We start from the raw sequence: 21,451 nt of genomic DNA, 5'->3' as shown, positions 1-21,451 counted from the left end.
AAAAACCCTTTCTTTTTCTTCTTCTGCCCCTTTTTATTCTTCTCCAAAAAACAGCAAATCCCAGTCCCTACCCATCTCCATCCCAGATGAGCACTATTGGGTGCTCCACCGCATATGAGATTGACAAGTCCACTGAAACTGCGACTCAAAAAAGAACGATGCCATTTTCCAGATTTTCATTCAAGCACCCTCTGAAAACCACCAAGAGGAGGTGGTGGGCTCACCTACAATAAGATGGATCTTGACGACGCCATCCCTTTTTCCCTTTAAAGATTAGGACGAGAAGGAGCGCCAGGGTGCAACCACGGCGTTGGACGGTCAAAGTAGGAATTGAGTTTTGAAGATTTTGAATGTGAGGTCTCTCTACCCATGAGAGAGGAACATCAAGGGCAAAAGTGGCGGCGTTGCAGAGCTTCACGGGAAGATGGAAAAATCGTGGTGGATGATGAAAGAAATGGAAAGGCTGACTCTAAGAAAGAGTTGGGTAGTGGCTGCTACAGTCTTTATCAATTCATTTTGGGAGATTATATTCACACACCCTAAATTACTTCCCTTACACCTTTTTAATTTTTTTTAATATTTTTCTATCAAGTGTTAGTGGTGTGTAGAAACTATTAAAAAATTAAAGGGGTGTGGGAGGAGTAATTTACTACCTTGAAGTTTCGTGGTTTTCAACATTTGGTACATGAAGTTTTTTTCATCTCAGAGTCATACCTTAAGTCTTAATTTTAGGATAGTTTCATACATCCGTTAAATTTTCCATTAGAACTTCTGTTTTAGATGACATGATGCCCACATAGACAATAATTGAGCGCCATGTGTTAATATGGGCCACTTCAATATTAAAAAATTAAAAAAATACAAAAAAAAAAGGAAAAAAAAAAAGGAAAAAAGAAAAAAACCTCACCTGTCTTCTACCACCTCCAACCCCCTACAACCCCCTCTGCAACCTATATGCATCTGCCCAATTCGTCTTTCTGGGAAGCTTTATCGCCAATTTGTCAAAAACCCATCATGAAAAACTGATTGTTTGCGTAGTTTCGAGCATCGAAATGCCTGGTTTTCTCGAGAAAGCTGAAGTCTTGAGAAATTTTCACTGAAGAAGAAGTGGCAGAACCCAAGTGAACCTGCGAGGAAAGATTTGCCTTTCTGAAAGCAACCTTTTTGGTGATGTTTCTCCACATAATTCCCAATAAATACTGCAAACCAATCAATCAAAGTCTTGAGAAATCTTCAACTATCAAACGAAAAATCTTCAACCATCTACATGGCGGTCGGCCATCCATGGTGGAGGAACTTTAGACAAGCTGGGATTTCTTTGTAAATTTAGATCAAAGCCCTACCACAATTTCTTCCCCATTCCCCTTTCTCTCTCAAATCCCTCTCTGCGACCTGCAATCTGTCATCTCCTCTAGCATACTCAAATTATAATTTATAAAACCCTAATTTCTACCCATCTCTCTCTCTCTCCGATGCTCTAGAAGAAAAAAAAAACATAATTTCCATTGGCGAAGAGACGAGAAGAATTGGGGTTGCGGAGGAATCGAAGATCGAAGATGGGGAGGCGTAGATGCATGTCGCAAGAGTGAAGGAAGGAAGGTAGGGTTCCTGCACTTCATATTGCAAGTTGCCCAGAGAGAGAGAGGAGAAAGAGAGATAGTGGTGAAGGAAGGTGGGGGGGGGGGGCCTCACGATGGGGTTTTGGTTTTCTGCTTCTTGTTGCGGGGTTCGCCGGCGACCGAAACGACGGCGTAGCAGACGGAAGGGAGGGGGTTGAGGGAAGTAGAAGACGGGTGAGGTTTTTTTTTTTTTTTTTTGGTTAATTGTGTATTTTTTAAATTTTTTAATATTGAAGTGGGCCCATATTGACACTTGGCACTTAGTTATTGTCCACTTGGGTGCCACATCATCAATTAATAGAAGTTCTAACGGAAAACTTAACGGATATATGAAACTATCCCAAAATTAAGACTTGAGATATGACTATGAAAAAAACTTCATGTACCAAATGTTGAAAATCACGAAACTTCAGGGTAGTAAACTGAGATTAACCCTTTATATTTTTTTTTATTTATCAAATGATAGTGTTATGGAAATGGCTAAAGGTTCAAAAGCCAAAAATTCATCTTATTTGTCCAAAAATCAATCTTCAATCGATGTATGAGCTATAATAGTATGAAGCTTACCAGGTCATTATATAGCCAAAAGGGCATAAGGTTGGCCAAGTGTAGCCCCTCTTAACCTTTTTTGGGGGCTTAGCTTCTCAGTTAGATTTTAAAACATTCAATAGTATTTTAATTAAATTAACTAATAAATTTAAGTATAAACTTAAATCTGATAAATTATTGAGATGATTATATTTAGCCCCCTCAGTTGGAGATAGTATATGAGTATGATCTGACATTGCTTATTGAAAAATATTTTGTTGCAGGGCTATAATTCTACACGGGGATATGTTTAGCTCTTTCGGTTAGAGATGTTCTAAGGGGGTGGAGGAATGAGCTAAGTCTTACAATGGGCTTAGCATGATAAATGTGGTTCAACTTTGTTTTTGGAGAGAATCGAACCTAAGACCTCTTAATTACAAGTGAAGAGAAATACTATTAGACTGTAGTACTAGGTGGTATTTTTTATATTATTTTTAAAATGCTAAGAAAATTTCACTGAAATATAGTAACTTTAATAATGGATACAAATACAATGGTCAATAGGATAACTAAAATTTGTTGGTGTCCAGATATTAAAAATGGGTCTACAACCACAAAAAATTTAAGTTTTATTCCGGACGGCCCATATCCAAAGTCTCCTTCAAAAACCCTTTACTCCGTCTGACACAAAACCCTAGCTTGCCCGCCGGATCCTGCGCGTCGTAGCCAATTTCTGATCCGATGGGTATATCTCTCTCTCTCTCTCTCTCTCTCTCTACCTCTCTCTACATTCAGTTCATATTTTGTATGGAATTCCGGTCCTTATTTTGTTTTCGTGTCCCATATTTCTGAGCAACAAAATGCATGCCAAGGTGTAATCTTTTTTCTTTCGTCTGTTAATATTTGGTTTGTATGATATCCACGAAATTTGTTACAAATGATGTTTTGAATCTTCTACAGTTGCTGATAATGTTCTTTTGTTTAATCGGCAATTCAATTTTATCGAAAACGATGAGTTTGGGGAGTCCAACGTTGGAAAAGATTCTGTAGAAATCGAAGCACATTTGTGTTGTCGTTTGAAATTGTGAGGAGATATTTGATTGAAGAAATGAACTGTTATTAAACATCCGGTTTTGTTTCGGTTTTGGTGACACTAGGGTTTTACAAGTACCAGTCGGAGATATGGAGGAAGAAGCAATCCGATTTGATGAGGTTCGTGCAGAGGGTGCGCTGTTGGGAGTATCGCCAGCATCCTTCAATTGTCCGAGTCACAAGGCCTACACGCCCTGACAAGGCCCGTCGCTTGGGGTACAAGGCTAAGCAGGTAACGAGAATTTCATGAATCGCGTTCTTTATGCAGCTCATCGTTGAATTATGACTAAGGTTAATCGGCATCCCAATCTGTTTACTTGCACATGCATACATTGGCCATGAATTGATTAGTATAGTCGTATTGCAACGCAATACAGGGTTATGCAATGTATAATTACTGTTGTGGATTGTATTCTTTTGTTACTGACCTGTAGGCACAATCCAGTGCATTTGCTAGTTAAACAGCATTCTGATGCTTAGGCATTTTTGCCGAAAAGGGTGCTTGTCTAAAATCATCGAGTGCTTCCTGAGACTAGCTAAACTAAACCAAGCAATCGGTCTTCTACCGAGCAAGATCTTTTGGTGGTTCTTGCTTTGTCTTGGTCCGATACAGTGCACTTTTTTATCTGTATCTTTTAATTCCTTTGCCCCTTGTGCTTCTTTTGTTTCCTTTTGTTATGCACCAGTAGGCCCAACCAGTGTATGAGCTGGTTAAGCAGCATTCTGATGTTTAAGCATTCTTCTTAAAGGGTGCTTGCCTTCAATCATCAAATACTTATTGTGACCAGCTATGCTAAACCAAACAATCGATCATATACCGAGCAAGATCTCTTGGTTGTTCTTGCTTTTGTCCCGATCTGATACAGTGCACTTTTTAATCTGTACCTTACATTTTGTTTTTTACATGTTATATAATGTCTGTCCTTGCGCATCATTTGTTCCGCAGCACTGTTTAAATTAATTAGTCGATGATTTTCTGGCTGATGATGTAAGTAAAATATATTCCAGGGTTATGTTGTTTATCGAGTCCGTGTGAGGCGTGGTGGTCGCAAGAGGCCTGTTTCCAAGGGTATTGTATATGGGAAGCCCACAAACCAAGGTGTGACTCAACTGAAGTTTCAGCGCAGCAAGAGGTCTGTTGCTGAGGAGCGTGCTGGCCGTAGACTAGGCGGTCTTAGGGTTCTCAACTCTTACTGGATCAATGAGGTTTGTGACTCAGTTTTAACTTCAATTCATATATTTGGGTTACAAAACCTGTTTTGTTTCTCTACCATTATTTTTTCAGGTGTGTCTTGGACCTTGGTGTTGGTTTTGTTTATTTCATGGCACCTAGCTTACGTATTCTGCTTTGAAATCCTTGTACGCAGGATTCAACTTACAAGTACTTTGAGGTAATCCTGGTTGATGTTGCCCATAATGCCATCCGAAATGACCCAAGAATCAACTGGCTCTGCAATCCCGTTCACAAGCACAGGGAGCTTCGCGGGCTCACTTCTGCCGGGAAGAAATACAGGGGATTGCGTGGAAAGGGACACCTTTACCACAAGGCACGACCTTCTCGCAGGGCAACTTGGAAGAGTAACACCACCCTCTCCCTCCGTCGCTACCGTTGAGTCCGGTCATATTTTACCATTTATGTCTAGATGCTATTTTTGGGTAATGTCAGGAAGTTTTTTTTGTTACGAAGAGAAGGGCTACCTAAACCCAGGTTTTTCCTTGAGGTTTGAACTTTCGGTACTGAAATCTTGAGATTTCTTCAGCCTTATATAGACTAGGCATAAAAAATCTCAAATGAGCCAAGGGAGACCACGATGTGGCGGCGAGCTTAGCGATTGTGGACGAGTTATTCACCGGAGCACTCCGCCACATAATGTTCTCTCTCGTTGTCTTATCACTCAATTTACACTGGAATTGTTTACTCGTTTAATTATTTGAGTTTTCGTTTCAATTTTGTCTAGCGAATCAATTTTTTTTTTTTTTTTTGCACGTGTTAGAACATAACTAGGGCCTAACATATAGACCGTTTTGATAGTTGAAATTTATCATGAGGTTGCATTGGGAAATAGCATACATATATTGTATAAGGAATGTATGTATGTATGTATATATTTATACTATTGGCCAAAGAAATTGTACCAGAAGAACGTACTCCAAACTTTTAATCGTTATATATTTGTTTAAAAATACGAAAATCAAGATTTGACGGTTAAAAAGCTAAATGTATAATTTTGCGTGCATTAATAGGCTGAAGGTTAGAGATTACAATAAACCTCAAATGATTGGAAACTGACAGGCTTCAAAATAATAATGTATATTTTTGATAGTGATGGAATAGATTAATACAGATCAGCAGAGATACTTGTATTGCCAAGCACGAAATCTTTGTCCCCACAATTTACGGAATAATGTTTTCATTATTTTCTGTTCTTTTTTGGGGTTGACAAAGGATAAATATTGCACTAAACTCATTTATACTATTAGGAGGATGATTAGAAATTGGACATAGAAGATGAGGTACGCTGCCGCAATCAACTTGTTTAAACTTATGTTTTTATAATTTTGTGTTTTATGAGTCGAATATATATATATATATGGTGAAGCTTACATTTTTTTTATTCTAACATATGATAGGATATTCTACAATATAAGAAGGGAGATGCGGATTAGACTACCGAGAGGGAAGCGCATTACTTTAGTCAAATAAATTAAAGTTTAGGAAAAATGCTATGGTGAAGCCTTATGATTTTTACAAAATTTTAAAGATTTTTTAAGCTACAATAATATGCTTCCTATGCCTATATATAAGTGATAACAATTGTAGGTGTTTGATATATGGAATAGATGGCTTCGCGACCTTATTCGAGGAAGGAGAAGAAGCTGTGATGGCTTCACGACCTGCTCGAGGTAAGGTTTGTAGGTAACCTAGAAATCCGGAGAATTCGGATAAAAGGGAGCCGGAGAGGATCCTTTCCCTTGAATATGACATAGTGGATTAATATATTAATATATTAATAATACTGAGATTCATACATTCAACAAATTGATAAGATTCTTATAGAACAAAAGCAGTAGGAAAGAAGACACACGAATCTTTTGTCATTGTTGTGATATGGGCAATGCCTACTTGCATCTCCTTGCTGGTTGCGGTCCTCCCACTCCAACGTTCCTCATATACAAATACAAAAGGGCTTTTCATGCCTACGTACATCCATTCGGTTTGTATATAACTAACGTATTGATTTGGAGCATGTTTGAGATTGCTTTGGATCACAAGCGCTTCCATTAGAAGCAATATTGCTAGAGACATCAAAATTTTGTTAAAAAAAATCAAGTGCTTGAGATTGCTTCTTATCATAAGCATTTTTTTTTAAGTTTTTTGTGAACGTAATAAAAGTTTGCTTACAAAACGGTTTTTACCAATTCCAGGCCAATCCCAAACATATCCCTAGTTTTTTCTATATATGGTTCATGTAATCCAAAGACGATATGAATGACTTAATTGTAAATATGGGACCTCAGAACGTCCACAAACTGTTTGATGAAATGCCTATTAGACAGAATTCGGCATCAGTAGGCCTTGGGACAAGCCCTGGCAGGACACCTTGGCAGGTGATGCTTGGCCTTAGCCTTTGAAGCTGTTAGAAAGATAACAACATGCCCACTAAGAGCTCGACTATATACCTCAACGAAAAAACTGAAAATTTTGGGTGTTGCGCGCACTTGGATCTATTACACTAAGACCCTACAAGGTTAAATTCCTGGATCCACCACTGGTGGCATCTAATTGTAGAAAAATGAGAATGAGATTGAAATATGTTATATTATTCGGGTGGAAACTAGTGGTTCCATTATCATTTAAGGTTAGCTCAAGTTACGAGGGAAGGTGAGTTACTGTGTTAGGATTATGATAGTTTGGTGTTTGATCCCTCTAATGAGTAACCAACAATATGGTTTAGGGTTTTAGTCCGAGACTAAAACCCTAGTGTTCAGATGCATTGTTGTGCATGAGGTTCGATTTTTTTAAATTGTAGAGTTTGATTTCTGGAGATTTGATTCGAGGTCTTGAGGTTGATATCATAATCCAACTATGGGACTCGAGATTCTTAGGCACACATCATAGTCGGTGCCCAAGTATTAAAGTCATGTAGGATATCTTAGCAACATTAGAATAAGATGAATGCTGCTTCTTCTATTCTAACATCCATTCCACTTGACCAAATGTCACTTTAGAGAATAACGGAGTATGGACTTGGTCTTCTTCTTCTAGAGAGAATGGAAGAATTTTGAATATTTCCACACCAAAAATAGCGTCAAGTGTTTGGTCAACTTATACAAGTTGGTCCAACCGTCAAATAAGGCATTCTCTCTTAGAGTGTCACGTAATCAGATTTTCATCATTCATCCAATAAGAAGTTATCGTGTTATTACAAACAAAGTCAAATTAATCAAATTACATAAAGTGCGTATTCGTAAGAATGAATAGAGTAAAAAAAGAAACTCACTGCCCGACCGAAGTTTTCCGCTACGTGCCTTCTTAATTTCGTTAAGCCAGGATTCCAAACTGAACCGCCAATCAACCCATAAAAGCTACAAGAAACCAAAAGCCAAACACAATAGGAAGAAAATTAACGAATACTTAATACCACTTTGTCTAAATTAAGAACCAATTTAACTGACAGTGCAAATTGTCACAGCCTGAGAGAAAAAAAACAGAAAGAGTGGGAATCTACCTCAAAAAACAGTTGGCAAATAACTGCCAACCCAACAGAAGATTCTCAGATTAGTGACAGAAACACAAGACAAACAACTAAATGTTGTAAAATACTGCAACATTTTATAGTTTGAGAAAACCAACAAAACATAACAGCCACTCTGCAAAAATATGAAAAACTCAGACACCCAAATCATTGAAAATGCTTAATGAAGCTTGTTTATGCTGGCATTTGGTAAAAGTTGCCGTCTTTCTTAATATTTGATTAATCAAACACTAATCATGATTAAGAATTCGACAACTAGGCATGCTTGGTAAGCTAATGGGTGCACTGATCACCCACCCATTTGGATTGGGACCCCACCAATGAGATTCCACAGCCTCATCATGGATTCAGTCTAATGATCTCGACCGTTGAACTCAGATATCATGTTTTTTTGTAATGAGATTACTTTCTAGGGTTTTGAAATTGTCAAATGTTGAATTAGGGAGTTGGTCGGTCCCCTCCACAAAGAGAGAAAAAGGAAAGCAGAAAAATAAAGGAGAAAATCCATTAGCAATAGATTAGGTCATTTTGGAATATTTAAAGGACGTCTTGACTCAATCATACAAAGTAAAATAAGAGTTAGAAAACTAAATATGACCAAATATATTTTCGGTGACCAATCTCAAAAAAAAAGAGCTAACATAATCCGGAAAGAATAGCGCACAACAAACCATAGATTAAATTTCTGATACACTACTAATATGACAATAACCGTAAGTATAAGTTAGCCACAAATCGACATAACACGATATATCTGTAAAAAATCACACTTAAGAACTCATATCGTCTGTAACTAGTACATTAAACTCTCCTAGCTATAGCAAAACTACAAAACTCGCCTAAAGCTAGACTACATAACCCAAAGGAAAAAGAACAAAGGTTTATTTATTGAATTAAAAGAAAAAGAAAAGGGGGAAAATAGGGGGAGATTCTAGGGTTTGAGGGGCCATATCCCACAACGGAAAGGAGGTGAGATTGTCAAAAGGAGGGGGTAGGGAAGCTGCCGTCAATGTGGCTTGGTTGTCCAAACTTTTTTTCCTTGGCTCATACGCCTCTCTGTCAGCCTCGCTGGTTTTTTTTATCGGTTGCAGTCAGTGTGTGTGTGTTTGTAGGTGACCCTTTCTGTCCACTCCACACCAAACTTTAGTCTTAAGCACCCTGGCTCTGGCTGTCCTCAAGGGAAAGGGACGGGCTTAAATTCCCCATTTACTTCTCTCTCCACTTTTGGAATTCTTATATATGTATCCACTCTTTGTTGTTGAGATTTGCTTCTCAATAGTATATAAAATGGTTTCTTTAGTTTAACAAGTCTTGTCGCCATGCAAACGTAGGTTAAGCCACTTAGTTGAGACAGAGTGTCAGTCATCTTCTCGTAAATTTGATTAGTTTAGCATTTGGGGTATTAGCGACCACATTTCTCATGATTATAACATATATATGGTACAAATAACAGTCACTCTTCTGAAAAGTAAAGAAACACTCGACATATTAAAAGTATTGAATCTCAAGTTTGCATGTGAACGCTCAAAACCAACTAAGCTATATGGATTGCTGTTGCAATGAAGGATGAATGGTTAGCTTGAAGTTGCCAAAAAAGATGGTCGATGGAAATAGAATGACCAACCTAAATATATTTTGACACTCAAACGCATGCACGTATGATGATGTTCTCTTTTTACCAACGCATTATGCGCCTTGCGTGCAGCCCATGTGAATGAGTTAACCCTAAAAGGTTAGGTTGAAGTTGTCCGTCTACCAACATTTGCAACATCGATTGGAAAGTAACAACTTCATCTTGCTATGTTTCATACGATGCAAAATGATTTTCACACTGTTTTTTTTTATTTTTTATGCACGTTTTGATTTATTTTGGACTTTTCGATCGAACAAAATAAAGAAGAACTAATCAACAAAAATAAACAGTGATGTACAGAAAGAGAAAAATGATGTGCATAAATAATTTTCTGATACAAATAAGTAAAAGAAAATTGTAAATAAAAGGCATGAAACTTGTATTTGTACTCCCATGGCTGTACTTTTGGATACAAGCGTTTTTGGCCGTGCACATGAATTTGAGACAACGATAGAGACCTTACATGCGTTATATGGGGTTAGGTTTTAGCTCCATAGACATTGGTACAACTTAAAATATGTGCTCATCCATCTTAGACAATTACATGTACAATGATGGACAATGCTAAATCGTTTGAGTGTGAATTCCACATCTGAGATATTAAGAAACTTTACAAAGACAATGTTTACATGAACCACTTTGTTTTATGTTACGAAGATTCTAACAACACCAGACTTGTACATTAAGAGTGTATGTAACATAGCTATTATAATGCATTTCAAGTTTGGACAGTCAGAACATAGTATATTTTCATTTTTTATCGCAGGGATACACTACTACAAGCGAAAGTGAGGGGGAGGATTTTAACCCCGGGCACAGAGCTTTGAAGATGAGTGCTCCATTCACCAGAGCAATTTACTACTTGTAAGTTCATAACCATTTCTTAGATAAAGCAGAAATAAAAATACAGACAATCAAATAATTACAGATTTTCCGATTTGTGATACAAATAATCAGAGAATGTCTACACCTCAGATATAATATCCACAACTCTAGAATCTTTATTAATGTACAAAACTACAACTTAATAAAATACCATCGTGTAAGAGTCTAAGAGATGGGACAATTTGTACTTCTTGTAGAAATTACTACAACTTGTAAGGTTAAAAAAAAATCTTTATTTTTAATCAATGAGATTATCTACGTAAAAAAAAAATGAGAAAATGGATTAAGCTTCATCATATACTAACAATAACGTGGTTCAAATTTATCATTGACGAGAATCAAATATAAAACCTCTTGCTTATAAACGTGGAGAAATACTAGTCGACAGAATTTTGAAATTCCAAGGGGGATTCAGGGCAGGTAGCTTGGGTGGGGGACTCACACAAACGGGTGGAGACATGTTCATTTTTTAAAAATATTTCAGCCAACACCCCATTTCTTTCAGTAAAGCAAGAATCCCACACACACACACCCCCGTCTTTATCAGTTGTTGGCGGTTTTGGGTCATTTCAACTAAAAGCATTTTTCCCCAAATTCTTTTTCTAATTTTTTCATTCTCTTTTTTAATCTTTATTAATAATTGTACACATATTATGAATGTATTAAAAATTAAAAAATAAATTTATAAAGGAAAAAATACATAAAATGTTACATCTCTTTTGTGATAAGTGATGACTTTTAAATGATTTTATGTCGCTGAAGAGGTTATTCATATCTTTAGCGATTATTTCTGAATAATTATTTCTTCACAAAAAGTTTATTTTATTTGAGAAAGAAACATAGAAAAGAAACTAAGGCAACTGATACAATTAGGTAGCTTGTGAGGTTTTTTTTTTTTTTTAAAATAATATTTTTGTGTTTAATTTATTATAAAATAGTGTCATTCACACACTAATTTTTACCTTTTGTACTCTTATTAATTTTTTGTTATTGATTTTTTTCAATTCATTTTATTCGATAAATGAAAATTGAGAATAATGCATGAGAAGTAAAAAGGTGTGTAAACAACATCACCCTTACTATATTTTTCATAACTTTTTTTTTGATTATTTTTTAGTTATGTTGACAAGATTAATTTGATATTTTTATTACTTTTTGTTGATAAAAAGAGTTTTGTATTAAATAGTTTAGATTATTATTTTAATTACTATTTTTTTAATCTTTTATTCTTATTTTTTGTTGGTTTATGTAAAGAAAACAATTAGCTGTTGGCTTGACGCTTTAAAACCCTTTAACGCTAGCCTCTCAGCTCCCAGCCTCAGCCATTCATAACCTCTGCAAAAAAAAAAAAACAGAGCAGAAAAAAAATAAAAACAGAGCACTTCCACCACAAATTTCAAAACCCATCATTCCAAAAGCAAAAGCAAAAGAGAAAGAGATAAGAAAATATAGAGAATTTCACGAAAAGGGCTGGTTTTTGATTTTGTGACGAGGAAGTAGAGGAGGTTGAAGAGAAGATGATGCAGACGGAACAGACTCAGTCGGCGGCTCAGCCGCAGCAGCAGCAGCTGGTGGTGCAGAACTCCGCCGGAAGCCTCAGCTTCAACAGCAACATGTCGAAGGAGGACGAGGAGATGTCAAGGTCGGCGCTTTCCACTTTCAGAGCCAAAGAGGAGGAGATCGAGAGGAAGAAGATGGAGGTCAGAGAGAAGGTTCAGGCTCAGTTGGGTCGGGTTGAAGAGGAGACCAAGCGTTTGGCCACTATTCGTGAGGTTTGTGCTTTTTAAAACCCAAAAAACAAGGTTTTTGCTAATTAAACCAAGATTTTTTTTTACTTTTTTTTTTGGGTATTTTTAGGCTAAATTAAAGGGTTAAAAATGATTTTATGCAAAAGAAATTTGTGGGGTTTTAAGGGAATTTAACTTTCTGAAAATTCTGGGTGACAAAAGTTGGTGGAAAAAACTAGATCTCCAGAACAGGAAATTACATTAAATTGGGGTTTTTTCAGCTTAATTTTTTTTTTTTTGGATTTTGGGTTTATGGGTTTACAAGGGTGTGAATTTAATGTGGCTATGAACACTTTGATGGAAGTAATTCCATTTTTTTTTTTACCAATTTCCACAAAGTTTATCAAATTATTTATTTGTCTCATCTAACAGAGTAAATCTGGGGTTCTCTCCGCAACAAAATCTGAAATTTATCTGAGAAATTTCAACAACGAAGTTTAAAATTTTTGAAATGGCAAAAACAGATTCTGTTGTCTCTCAAAACCCTCAAATTTGTCAAATAGTCAGGTTTTATTTAGTCATTTGTTTATGTCTGCGACAACAATATAAGTCCAAGGATGCCTTGTTGAAAATATCTGTATCCCATGTGCTTCGTATTCTGTTGGTTAAACTGGAAATATAGCCGTTGAATCGGTTGCTAGTAATTAGTAGATATTTAATGGAGAAGTCGTAGTAAAAAGTTTTTGCAAGTTTGTTTTAACTCTTTAATTTCCCCTTTTGTCTTAAATTATGGAACTTCCAGGAGCTTGAAGGGCTTGCAGATCCGATGAGAAAGGAAGTTTCACAAGTTCGTAAGAAGATCGATTCGATTAACAAAGAGTTAAAGCCACTAGGGCATACCTGCCAGAAGAAGGTAACACCTCTTGGATTTTATAATAACCACATTTTGGTGTTAATGTTTACTGCTATGTATATGCAATTGTGCGTCGATTGGTGCGTGTTCGTGATGAATTTTGGGTTCGTAACTTGTCACAGGAAAAGGAATACAGAGATGCACTCGAGGCTTTCAATGAAAAGAACAGGGAAAAAGTGCAGCTTATCACAAAGCTAATGGAGGTTAGTTTGATGAACTGTTTTTACTTGTCGTAGCTACGGTTGTAGCTCTTGGACGGGTTGAACTTGAACCCCGTCTGACCAGTTCGGAGTTAGAGTGAGCACAGCTGAGCTGAGCCTGCTTTGACAGATCACCAGTCTTAAAATTTGGGTTAGGAGCTCAGCCCGTCCATACTCTTGCAACCGATACTAGTTATAATGTTCTTATACTTCGAGTTACTAAAAGCATACCAAGTGTTGTTTGTAAAATTTCAACGTTTTGAGATTGTTTTGTTGTTGCGTTACATTTGATGCAGCTGGTTACCGAAAGTGAGAAGTTGAGGATGAAGAAGCTGGAGGAGCTGAGCAAGAACGTAGATTTGTTACAGTGAAGAAACTGTGGCCTATGCGGGTAACTGATGATCCTGATTAGGCTTGTGTGATGATGTATTTAAGGTGACTTTTTTCAATGTTTACATATATGGGTGGTGATTGGCTTTCGGTGTAATTTCTAAGTTGGTTTGTTTCATTAATTAGTGTTTGGTAATAACATTTTTAGCTGATTTAGGCAGGAAATACCCTCTTAAATTTAAACAGGTTTGTAACTAAAAGCATCCGGCCTTGCATTTTCCTTGCCATTTTTCCATGTATCCAAACACTGCGTAACGTCTCTTCTAGACTACTTCCTAGTGTAATGTGGGGTTCTTTAATTTTCTTTGAATTTATTTCTCATTCATTGTTTTAGTTTTGAATGGTTTTCAAGGGCCATACTATTTCTGTAATAATGTAAAGTTTATTGAGTGATTTTGGGATCAAAATACAGTACATTTCGCTCGCAAAGTCTTCCAAAGAAACGAGGGATTATCATCGGATACAGAATGTAGGCACGTGGTATACTGATCCTCATGTTATAATACGTGGAATGATGATGAGTATTGTATTCGTCTATTCATATTATAACGCATGTATTGGTGATGCTGTTGTGGCTATGATCAAGTACCTTTCACTAGTTTTTATAGATGATTTGTCTTTGGTTGTGTTTTCTATTTTGTTACTAGTTGGTTGAAGGAGTGCATTTAGCTCACGATCTTTCAACCATTGCCACTACATTAATTATAGTTTGATGAGTTTACGTTTTGAGATTTAAGTAGCGTACATATCATATCACATTCATCGGACAACAATTTACGTTATGGTAATGTGCATAAAAAATCACATTGCGCGGAAAAACTAGGGCTTGAAGACAACTCTATATAATGCACTGATGTATCACATAACTTGATATACATTGTTGTATGTTGATATTTTTTATCGTTCAAATATCAATGCATTTCATACACCGATGTAGAAATTCTCGAATGGAAGCTTCTCGCAAATAACCTAACGGTTAGATTTATGTCAACCTGCATGGACCTCGTCCCGGAAATACAAGCATAGTTTGAAGCATCTGAGGAGTGGAAATGACATCACTTTTTCAACTTTTGTCATCGCTGTAATCATGAAGATGGCTGCAATTTCTGGAACGAGCAGGTCCTACTTACACGTATCCGGTTTTGTTTTTGCTTTTAAGGTCAAAAGCTGGTTCAAGAAAAAGAAAATTTTCATCTGCTTTAGCACTTGCTAATTGTTAATTGGGTTAAATTTAGCAGAAAACAAGGGATTCAAAACAAATTTTTTAAATTGAAATGACTCGTTTAAAAGTGTTTCTAAAATTATTGAAATTTGTTTTAAAGATAGTGTTTTTCGGTTTCAAAATACTAAAGTACTTTTTGTAAGAAGTATCAGTTAATTGAGTTACACTTTTACTAAGAATTGATTCTAAAAATATTTTCACTAAAAACATTTTAAAATCAGTTGTGCTTTTTCAGAAAGCACTTGAAGTTCATTTTTCAAGATTCACTTACATTTTTACTAATGATTGGTTCCAGAAACATTTTCATCAAAAATATTTTTAATCATTTTATATTATTTTCAAACGAGCCCTAGTATTTATAAGACTAATTGTGTTTTTACACAACTTTATGTTCATTTTTTTCACATAAATATTTTACATGTTACAAACGTAATCCGTCACTTTTTCATGTAATGCACCATGTAAAAAGAGAGACGAACATATAAGTGTATACACCCATGTATGTTCGTGCAAGTTTTCTAGGATTCTGCTCATCAAAGTTTCACAAGTTTGTAAACGCTTTAGGAGACCAGCTAGCAACTTTGATCATCTTAGATATTAGGTATAAGTGTACTTTTGAAATGTTGGTTTGTCGGATTAGGAAATACTTTAAATTAATACAATTATTTTCATAAGCTATGCACAAAAATAATCATCCGATAATGCCAAATCTTAATTGTCACGCAATAATACAAACTTTATTTCACAAGTCAACCAAAATTTTCGGCAAGAAAACTAAATAATTGGATAACAGAGATAGATTACAACTGTCTGGTTATATGATACAAGATAAGATTCTAGTTAATACTAAGAATAATGTCGTATTAGAAGTAAGCTGTGGCGGATTCTAAATTTTTTTTTGGGCGTACATAAAAGCTTAACATGGTGTTCTTGCTAAGTATCTTGGCAGGCGGGTCTTATTGATGATAGTACCCGCGGGATTAAGGAAGTTGGGTTGAAAAAAATTGAGTGATGTGTGTGAATGTGGGTGAAATGAGTTTGAAAAGGAGGTGAAAAGACAAAAATGATTGGTGCTTTTTAGCAGATAAGGCGATTTATAGCCGCGCACCATCCTGCATTTCCAACTACCGAAGGGTAAAAATTGATCCAGTACGGAAATTTTAGGAGTTTGAGTGGTCAGTGTGCACCCTTGCCTTTGAATGAGTCCACCTAATTGGTGAGTATTTGCGTGTGCCGATTATATAGCGAATACAATAATTTTTCGTTAAGGGATCGTTATCCAAGATCACACGTTGTATACATAATTATTTGTATGAAGGGTCTCAATCCTTTTGTATCAAACTATCAATCCACCATTAATACACAACATGTAGGTAGGGTTTGACAACTTGATATGGTCCACAGCATTCTCCTTATTGTATAAGCAAGAGGGTGTTAGTTATATATATAGTTCAAGCAGATGGAGCACGCTAAGTTAGCCGTCGCTATACACCAAAATAGATGGTTCACCTAACTCGAAAAAGATAAAACCAAAAACTAGTTAGTTGACCACATGATTATGGCGTATGTAAAATAAGTACCAAAAGCATAAGTTACGTAACGTGTTTTCATGAGAGGGGACAACATTGTTGTTTCATTGTGACCATAACACAAAATGGTATGCCACATATTATTTATAATTGTATAATACCTTATATCGTATCGTACCGTGTTTTAATCACACTAAAAAATCTCTCTCCAATGCAGAATTTCCAGATTATTCCTTGTCTGCAAAGATGTACACATCCTTTTTCTCCCCCCATTGGACTTTTCTTGATGAGGGCTTGTTTGTTATTGTTTGGGCTTCGGACTGGATTGACAAGCATTGTGCCCTAAGTAAATGGGGCTATAGGTGGGCTAATAAGGAAATTGAATGGGCCTAATTAAATAACATAAGAGGCAAAACGAAATGAAGGAAACATTCAAGTATTCACGTGGATTGAGTCCATTGGGTTATAAGTGGGTATTTAGGTTTACGTTTTGGTGAGAGATTTTAAATTTGACTTTTATAAATAGCAAGTGCGATACATGATTCATTGTGTGACATAACCAAGTTTCCCCACTCCAACATCTGTGGTATTTCTTTTCACAATTTTAAATTCAAAATTATTTAAGTTTTATTTTCCATTGTGTTTCAGAAAGATGGTCGAGTAACATTTTAATCAGGAGGATCATAATACTCCTACTAGTATGATTACTTGTGCAAAAAGAAACCACAATGCTTGTGTAAAACTAATTTTAGTCGGAATAGTACACGGATATATCATGATCATCACTATATATATAAAGGAAAAGTACTTGACAGCAATATATATCTCACAATTAAGCAAAAGCTTTTCACATCTCTCTCCGTCTCATGCATAAAATACAAGCTTTTTCTGATCATCCAGTTGAAGATGTCGTCGGTCTTGGAACCTAGTTATACCGACGACGCCTACATACTTTGTGTGATGGTAGAAGACACATCAAAAGGTGTCCATCAAGACGATCAATCGCTTTCCAAGTGTTAAATGTCCCACATCGGTGGGTTTAAAGAAAGCCAATGGGTTTAAATAGAATTACCCTACTCTAACTAATACCGAGGCCTTTTGTGGTAAAATCCCACACCTAACGGATTGGGCATGTGGTAAAATTGGGGGCAGTATCGATGTCGTTAGAGTGGGGCGGGCCCAACGATCCAAAAATCCAACATGATATCAGAGCCAGGTTCGGGCACGTGCAAGCTAAAGGCTTGTCACCAAGAAGGCCTTAGAAACAAGCTTGGACTCTTAACATAGAGTTGGCCTTTGAGTTCCTAAAAAGGCACTTCCTGAAAAAAAGATTGAAAACAAGTTTGGACTCTATTGGAGCTGACCTCTGAGTTTCAATTACCGATGTGTGGATCTCCACATGTGAACCACTAAATGAGGTTACACGTGAGGGGGAGTGCTAAATGTCCCACATCGGTGGGTTCAAAGAAAGCCAATGGGTTTAAATAGAATTATCATACTCTAACTAATACCGAGGTCTTTTGTGGTAAAACCCTACACCTGACGGATTAGGCATATGGTAATGTTGGGGACAGTATCGGTGTTGTTAGAGTGGGGACGGGCCCGGCGATCTAAAACTCCAACAATCTGGAGGTCTCAATTACTTGGAATGTCAAGAGAAACTACTATTCATGTACCGACCTCAACAAAAGATTGCCAATCGATTGGAATGTCAAGAGAAACTACTATTCATGTACCGACCTCAACAAAAGATTGCCAATCGAAGAACGCGATGAACTGCACATACATGATGGTACTTGCATACCATCAGAATTAGATTACTCATTATTGAAACTTATAGGCAGTGGGTTCTTTTATCACATCATATATGACAAAACATTATTCCCATCCATCCCCGGTGATCGGATGCACTGGATAGAACTCTTTAGGTGCCGCAAACGGAGTAAGATCAACACTGGTAGTAAGCCTAGTTGATATGTTTCATAAAATATGGGATTTTCTGAATGGCATGTGATGAGGCGATATTATACCATATATTTTACCCTAATCTTAGTTATAGTTTATTAGTTATTTTGGTAGAATTTTGATACTTTGTTATATATTTTCAATGTATGACATTCGACTTACTCTGGAGCAAAAAGTGATCAAACTGATGAATTTTGGAGTGATTCCAATTGAAGGATGTTCGTAAGTCTTTCAATATGATTGTATCCAAATTCTAGATTTTTCTACGAAGCCGTTTGACCGTGGTGATGAAATAAAGACCCAATGCGCAGTTTTTCTAGATTGACGTTTTTAGACGTTTTGGGTATTTTGAAGGCCAAGATAGTATATTTTGAGGAATATTTCTTCTGAGGATTTGTAGGGGACGTCTTCAGCTTTAAAAAGAGACCTTTTGGGATCAAATTGGAGTTGATTTGGTCGGTCAAAAGATTGATTTTCCGAGAAGTCCGAATTTTAGTTTAAATAGGAAACCTTTTTATTTTCTGTTTTATTATTTAATTATGTTTCCTAGTTTTAGTCTTAAGACTTTTTCGGGTTTTATTTTGTATTAGTATAAATAAGGCTTTTTAGCCATTAGGGTTCTGGAGAGAATGCACGCAACATTAGGAGAGAACGCACGCACTATTTGGAGAAATGCTTTTGAGAATTCAAGTTTATTTTCAAGGTGTTTTCTATCCATGTTTTTAATAATATTTTGTTTTATGGTTGTTCGTAACTAATCTCTGTTTGCTAGGGCAATGCCTTGAGCCTTAGCATGAATATGTAGTTTTTATTTAATTGCTAATGATATTATGCATGCATACTTTGAATTATTAATCATTGTGCTTTAAATTGTCTCTATATCTTAATGCTTAGCTACCATTAGGATGTTTAGATAAGTAATCAGATGCAATTCGGTTGGAATACTACCCGGGGATTGAGTATTGCTTCTTGTGATTAATAGTTGTAATTTCACCTAAGATGAATACCACATCTTAGGGGTTGCATGGTTTTTCAAAGGGTTTTCACAAAACATAATGACTCATGCATGTTTATATTTGATCTGAATACCACATATGAATTGCATGTTTGATATATGTTCTAGCTTGAATACCACTAGTAGAATATGCATTAGGAAGACCTAACCTTCAAAGTTGCATGGGTAATTCATAAGTAATTGGTAAATCTACATAGGATTGTTAAGGGGATGGCAGAACTTTAGGCTTTTACAATTTGGTTTTCAAAATGCTTTCTTTTGTTTTCTTTACTTTGCTAATCTCTTTAATCATTTTAATTAAATTTGTTTTTATTATTTTTAAATTCAAAATCAACTTTTTCCAATCTTTGTTTTTAAATAATTAGCTAAGACTTTGGTTTTGTATAAATTGTTTTAAATATCTTGTTTGAGCTGTTTATACTACAACTACCTTGTTCTCTTACAAATATTTTTATTCATACTTTTGCTGGTGGTAAAAATTACTATCGGCATGGTTCTCTCAAGACGCAAGAAGTTAGGCATTATTGTCACAGTTGATAAGCAAATTACTCTCTCACAGGAACAATATGAAGCAAATGGCTCGGTCAACAGTAGAAGGCGATACTTGAAGGACCTGAGATATGAATATTTTACGAGTACTTTTCTCGATTTTCTTCGTTGCTAACAATTATTTTATTTTCTGTAGTATTCTTCCTCCAAATGTCTTTTTGTTTTTAATTTTATTTTTTATAAGGATACTTTATGTTTGTTCAAGATGCCTCCAAGGTCTCATCCAAGCTGGTAAAAACATAATCAGTTAGCCACCGATAATAACTTAACATCTCCATTTATACATTCAAAGAAGCACTATACTCGTTTAATTATCGATCACATATATTTCATAAGTTTCATATTCATTCCCATCCATCAAATCTCTTTATGGAGAAATATAAGTCACTCAAGTAAATGAGAGCTAAGTCTAGAATTCGAAACTCGAAAGAACTTGAATGGCCTAATTAATCCAAACATACCTACACATGGACAAATGTTTAATAATTGACGTCCATAATATTCTAGTCTAAAGAGGATATATATCAATTATTCCTTTGTCTAGTGTGGAAATTTGATCAAGCATGACCTAAAATGAAGCCTCCACGATGTTTCTTGTAAGCAATATTATTTATGATACAATAACAAGAGCATAATTAGCACAAGAGATATGGATTAGCATGGATTTATTATATATATATATATATATATATATGGAGTACATCCAAAAGTTAAGTTTAATTAATCATTTAATGAAATGTTTTGATCGCATATTTGATCCATGCAGGCAAACATGCAGCCGCGACATGTTCATTTTTGTCGCATGACAATTGAACGGTCAATCGATCAATACACACACACACATGAATAAATATGTATATATGTACCGATATAATGAGAATCATAATTCTGTATGTACAGACATAAGGAGTATCCTATGTACATATTGTTTTAAACACATTATATTATCCATATTCATGAAACACCTCATGACTAGATGAAGAGAACCAACAATCCAAATTTAACCCTTAACTTTAGACAGAGAGAGAGAGATATAGATCTTTCTTTTTCTTGCTACGAAGATACGATGTCTCCCGTTAGAGCGACCAAAAATGAGGGTTTGCATGCATGCAAGTTCGTATACGTTTTTGGGTTTGGCTCGACTCCAAAACCATCATGTTCATCGACTGAGAAAAATGTGATTTGACATCGAGAAACAAGATCTTGATTTTTAGCTCGAGGTGGGTAAGATATTACGTTGTTACACTGTATACCATAAAATATACCTTTAACATACATAATTAAAGCAATTCTTCAGTATGTTTGCACGTATTACTAGCGGGTTTATGTCAATATTTTAGAGGCAAGGTCATTATATATACCAATGGGTCTGTTGAAACATTTCCCGCATAAAATTTTTGATGAAATTAATTTTATTTATTTATTAT

General features: G+C 35.8%; 2 protein-coding genes across 3 annotated transcripts; both read left to right on the top strand.

Annotated features, from left to right (window-relative positions):
* Window positions 1–2,761: 2,761 nt before the first annotated feature.
* On the top strand, window positions 2,762–5,187 carry LOC103944288 (60S ribosomal protein L15). Its single transcript, XM_009354712.3, has 4 exons — window positions 2,762–2,892; window positions 3,305–3,471; window positions 4,248–4,445; window positions 4,607–5,187. Exons 1-4 carry the CDS (start codon window positions 2,889–2,891, stop codon window positions 4,850–4,852), a joined length of 615 nt encoding a protein of 204 aa, XP_009352987.2. The 5' UTR covers window positions 2,762–2,888; the 3' UTR covers window positions 4,853–5,187.
* A 6,829-nt stretch (window positions 5,188–12,016) lies between these two features.
* LOC103944289 lies at window positions 12,017–14,043 on the top strand. 2 transcript variants are annotated; one of them, XM_009354713.3, is made up of 4 exons: window positions 12,017–12,286; window positions 13,044–13,154; window positions 13,277–13,357; window positions 13,651–14,043. In XM_009354713.3, exons 1-4 carry the CDS (start codon window positions 12,032–12,034, stop codon window positions 13,723–13,725), a joined length of 522 nt encoding a protein of 173 aa, XP_009352988.1. In that variant the 5' UTR covers window positions 12,017–12,031; the 3' UTR covers window positions 13,726–14,043. The 2 variants fall into 2 exon arrangements, with proteins under 2 accessions (XP_009352988.1, XP_018502256.1); XM_018646740.2 differs by having other exon boundaries at window positions 13,642–14,043.
* Window positions 14,044–21,451: the final 7,408 nt, after the last annotated feature.

The sequence above is a fragment of a genome, unplaced genomic scaffold (genome assembly GCF_019419815.1).
Source record: "Pyrus x bretschneideri cultivar Hongxiangsu unplaced genomic scaffold, Pyrus_bretschneideri_v1 Contig9, whole genome shotgun sequence".
NCBI classification, from domain to species: Eukaryota; Viridiplantae; Streptophyta; class Magnoliopsida; order Rosales; family Rosaceae; genus Pyrus; species Pyrus x bretschneideri.
Note: the sequence above shows the minus strand (reverse complement) of the source record. Positions and strands in the feature narration are given on the sequence as shown.

What these genes read in the sequence shown, in the direction of transcription:
- LOC103944288 (XM_009354712.3), top strand. An exon ending in TGGGGTACAAGGCTAAGCAG is followed by an intron (nt 3,472 to 4,247) that starts GTAACGAGAATT and finishes AATATATTCCAG; the next exon opens with GGTTATGTTGTTTATCGAGT. An exon ending in ACTCTTACTGGATCAATGAG is followed by an intron (nt 4,446 to 4,606) that starts GTTTGTGACTCA and finishes CCTTGTACGCAG; the next exon opens with GATTCAACTTACAAGTACTT.
- LOC103944289 (XM_018646740.2), top strand. Translation starts at nt 12,032, where the DNA reads ATGATGCAGACGGAACAGACTCAGTCGGCGGCTCAGCCGCAGCAGCAG. An exon ending in GTTTGGCCACTATTCGTGAG is followed by an intron (nt 12,287 to 13,043) that starts GTTTGTGCTTTT and finishes TGGAACTTCCAG; the next exon opens with GAGCTTGAAGGGCTTGCAGA. An exon ending in GGCATACCTGCCAGAAGAAG is followed by an intron (nt 13,155 to 13,276) that starts GTAACACCTCTT and finishes AACTTGTCACAG; the next exon opens with GAAAAGGAATACAGAGATGC.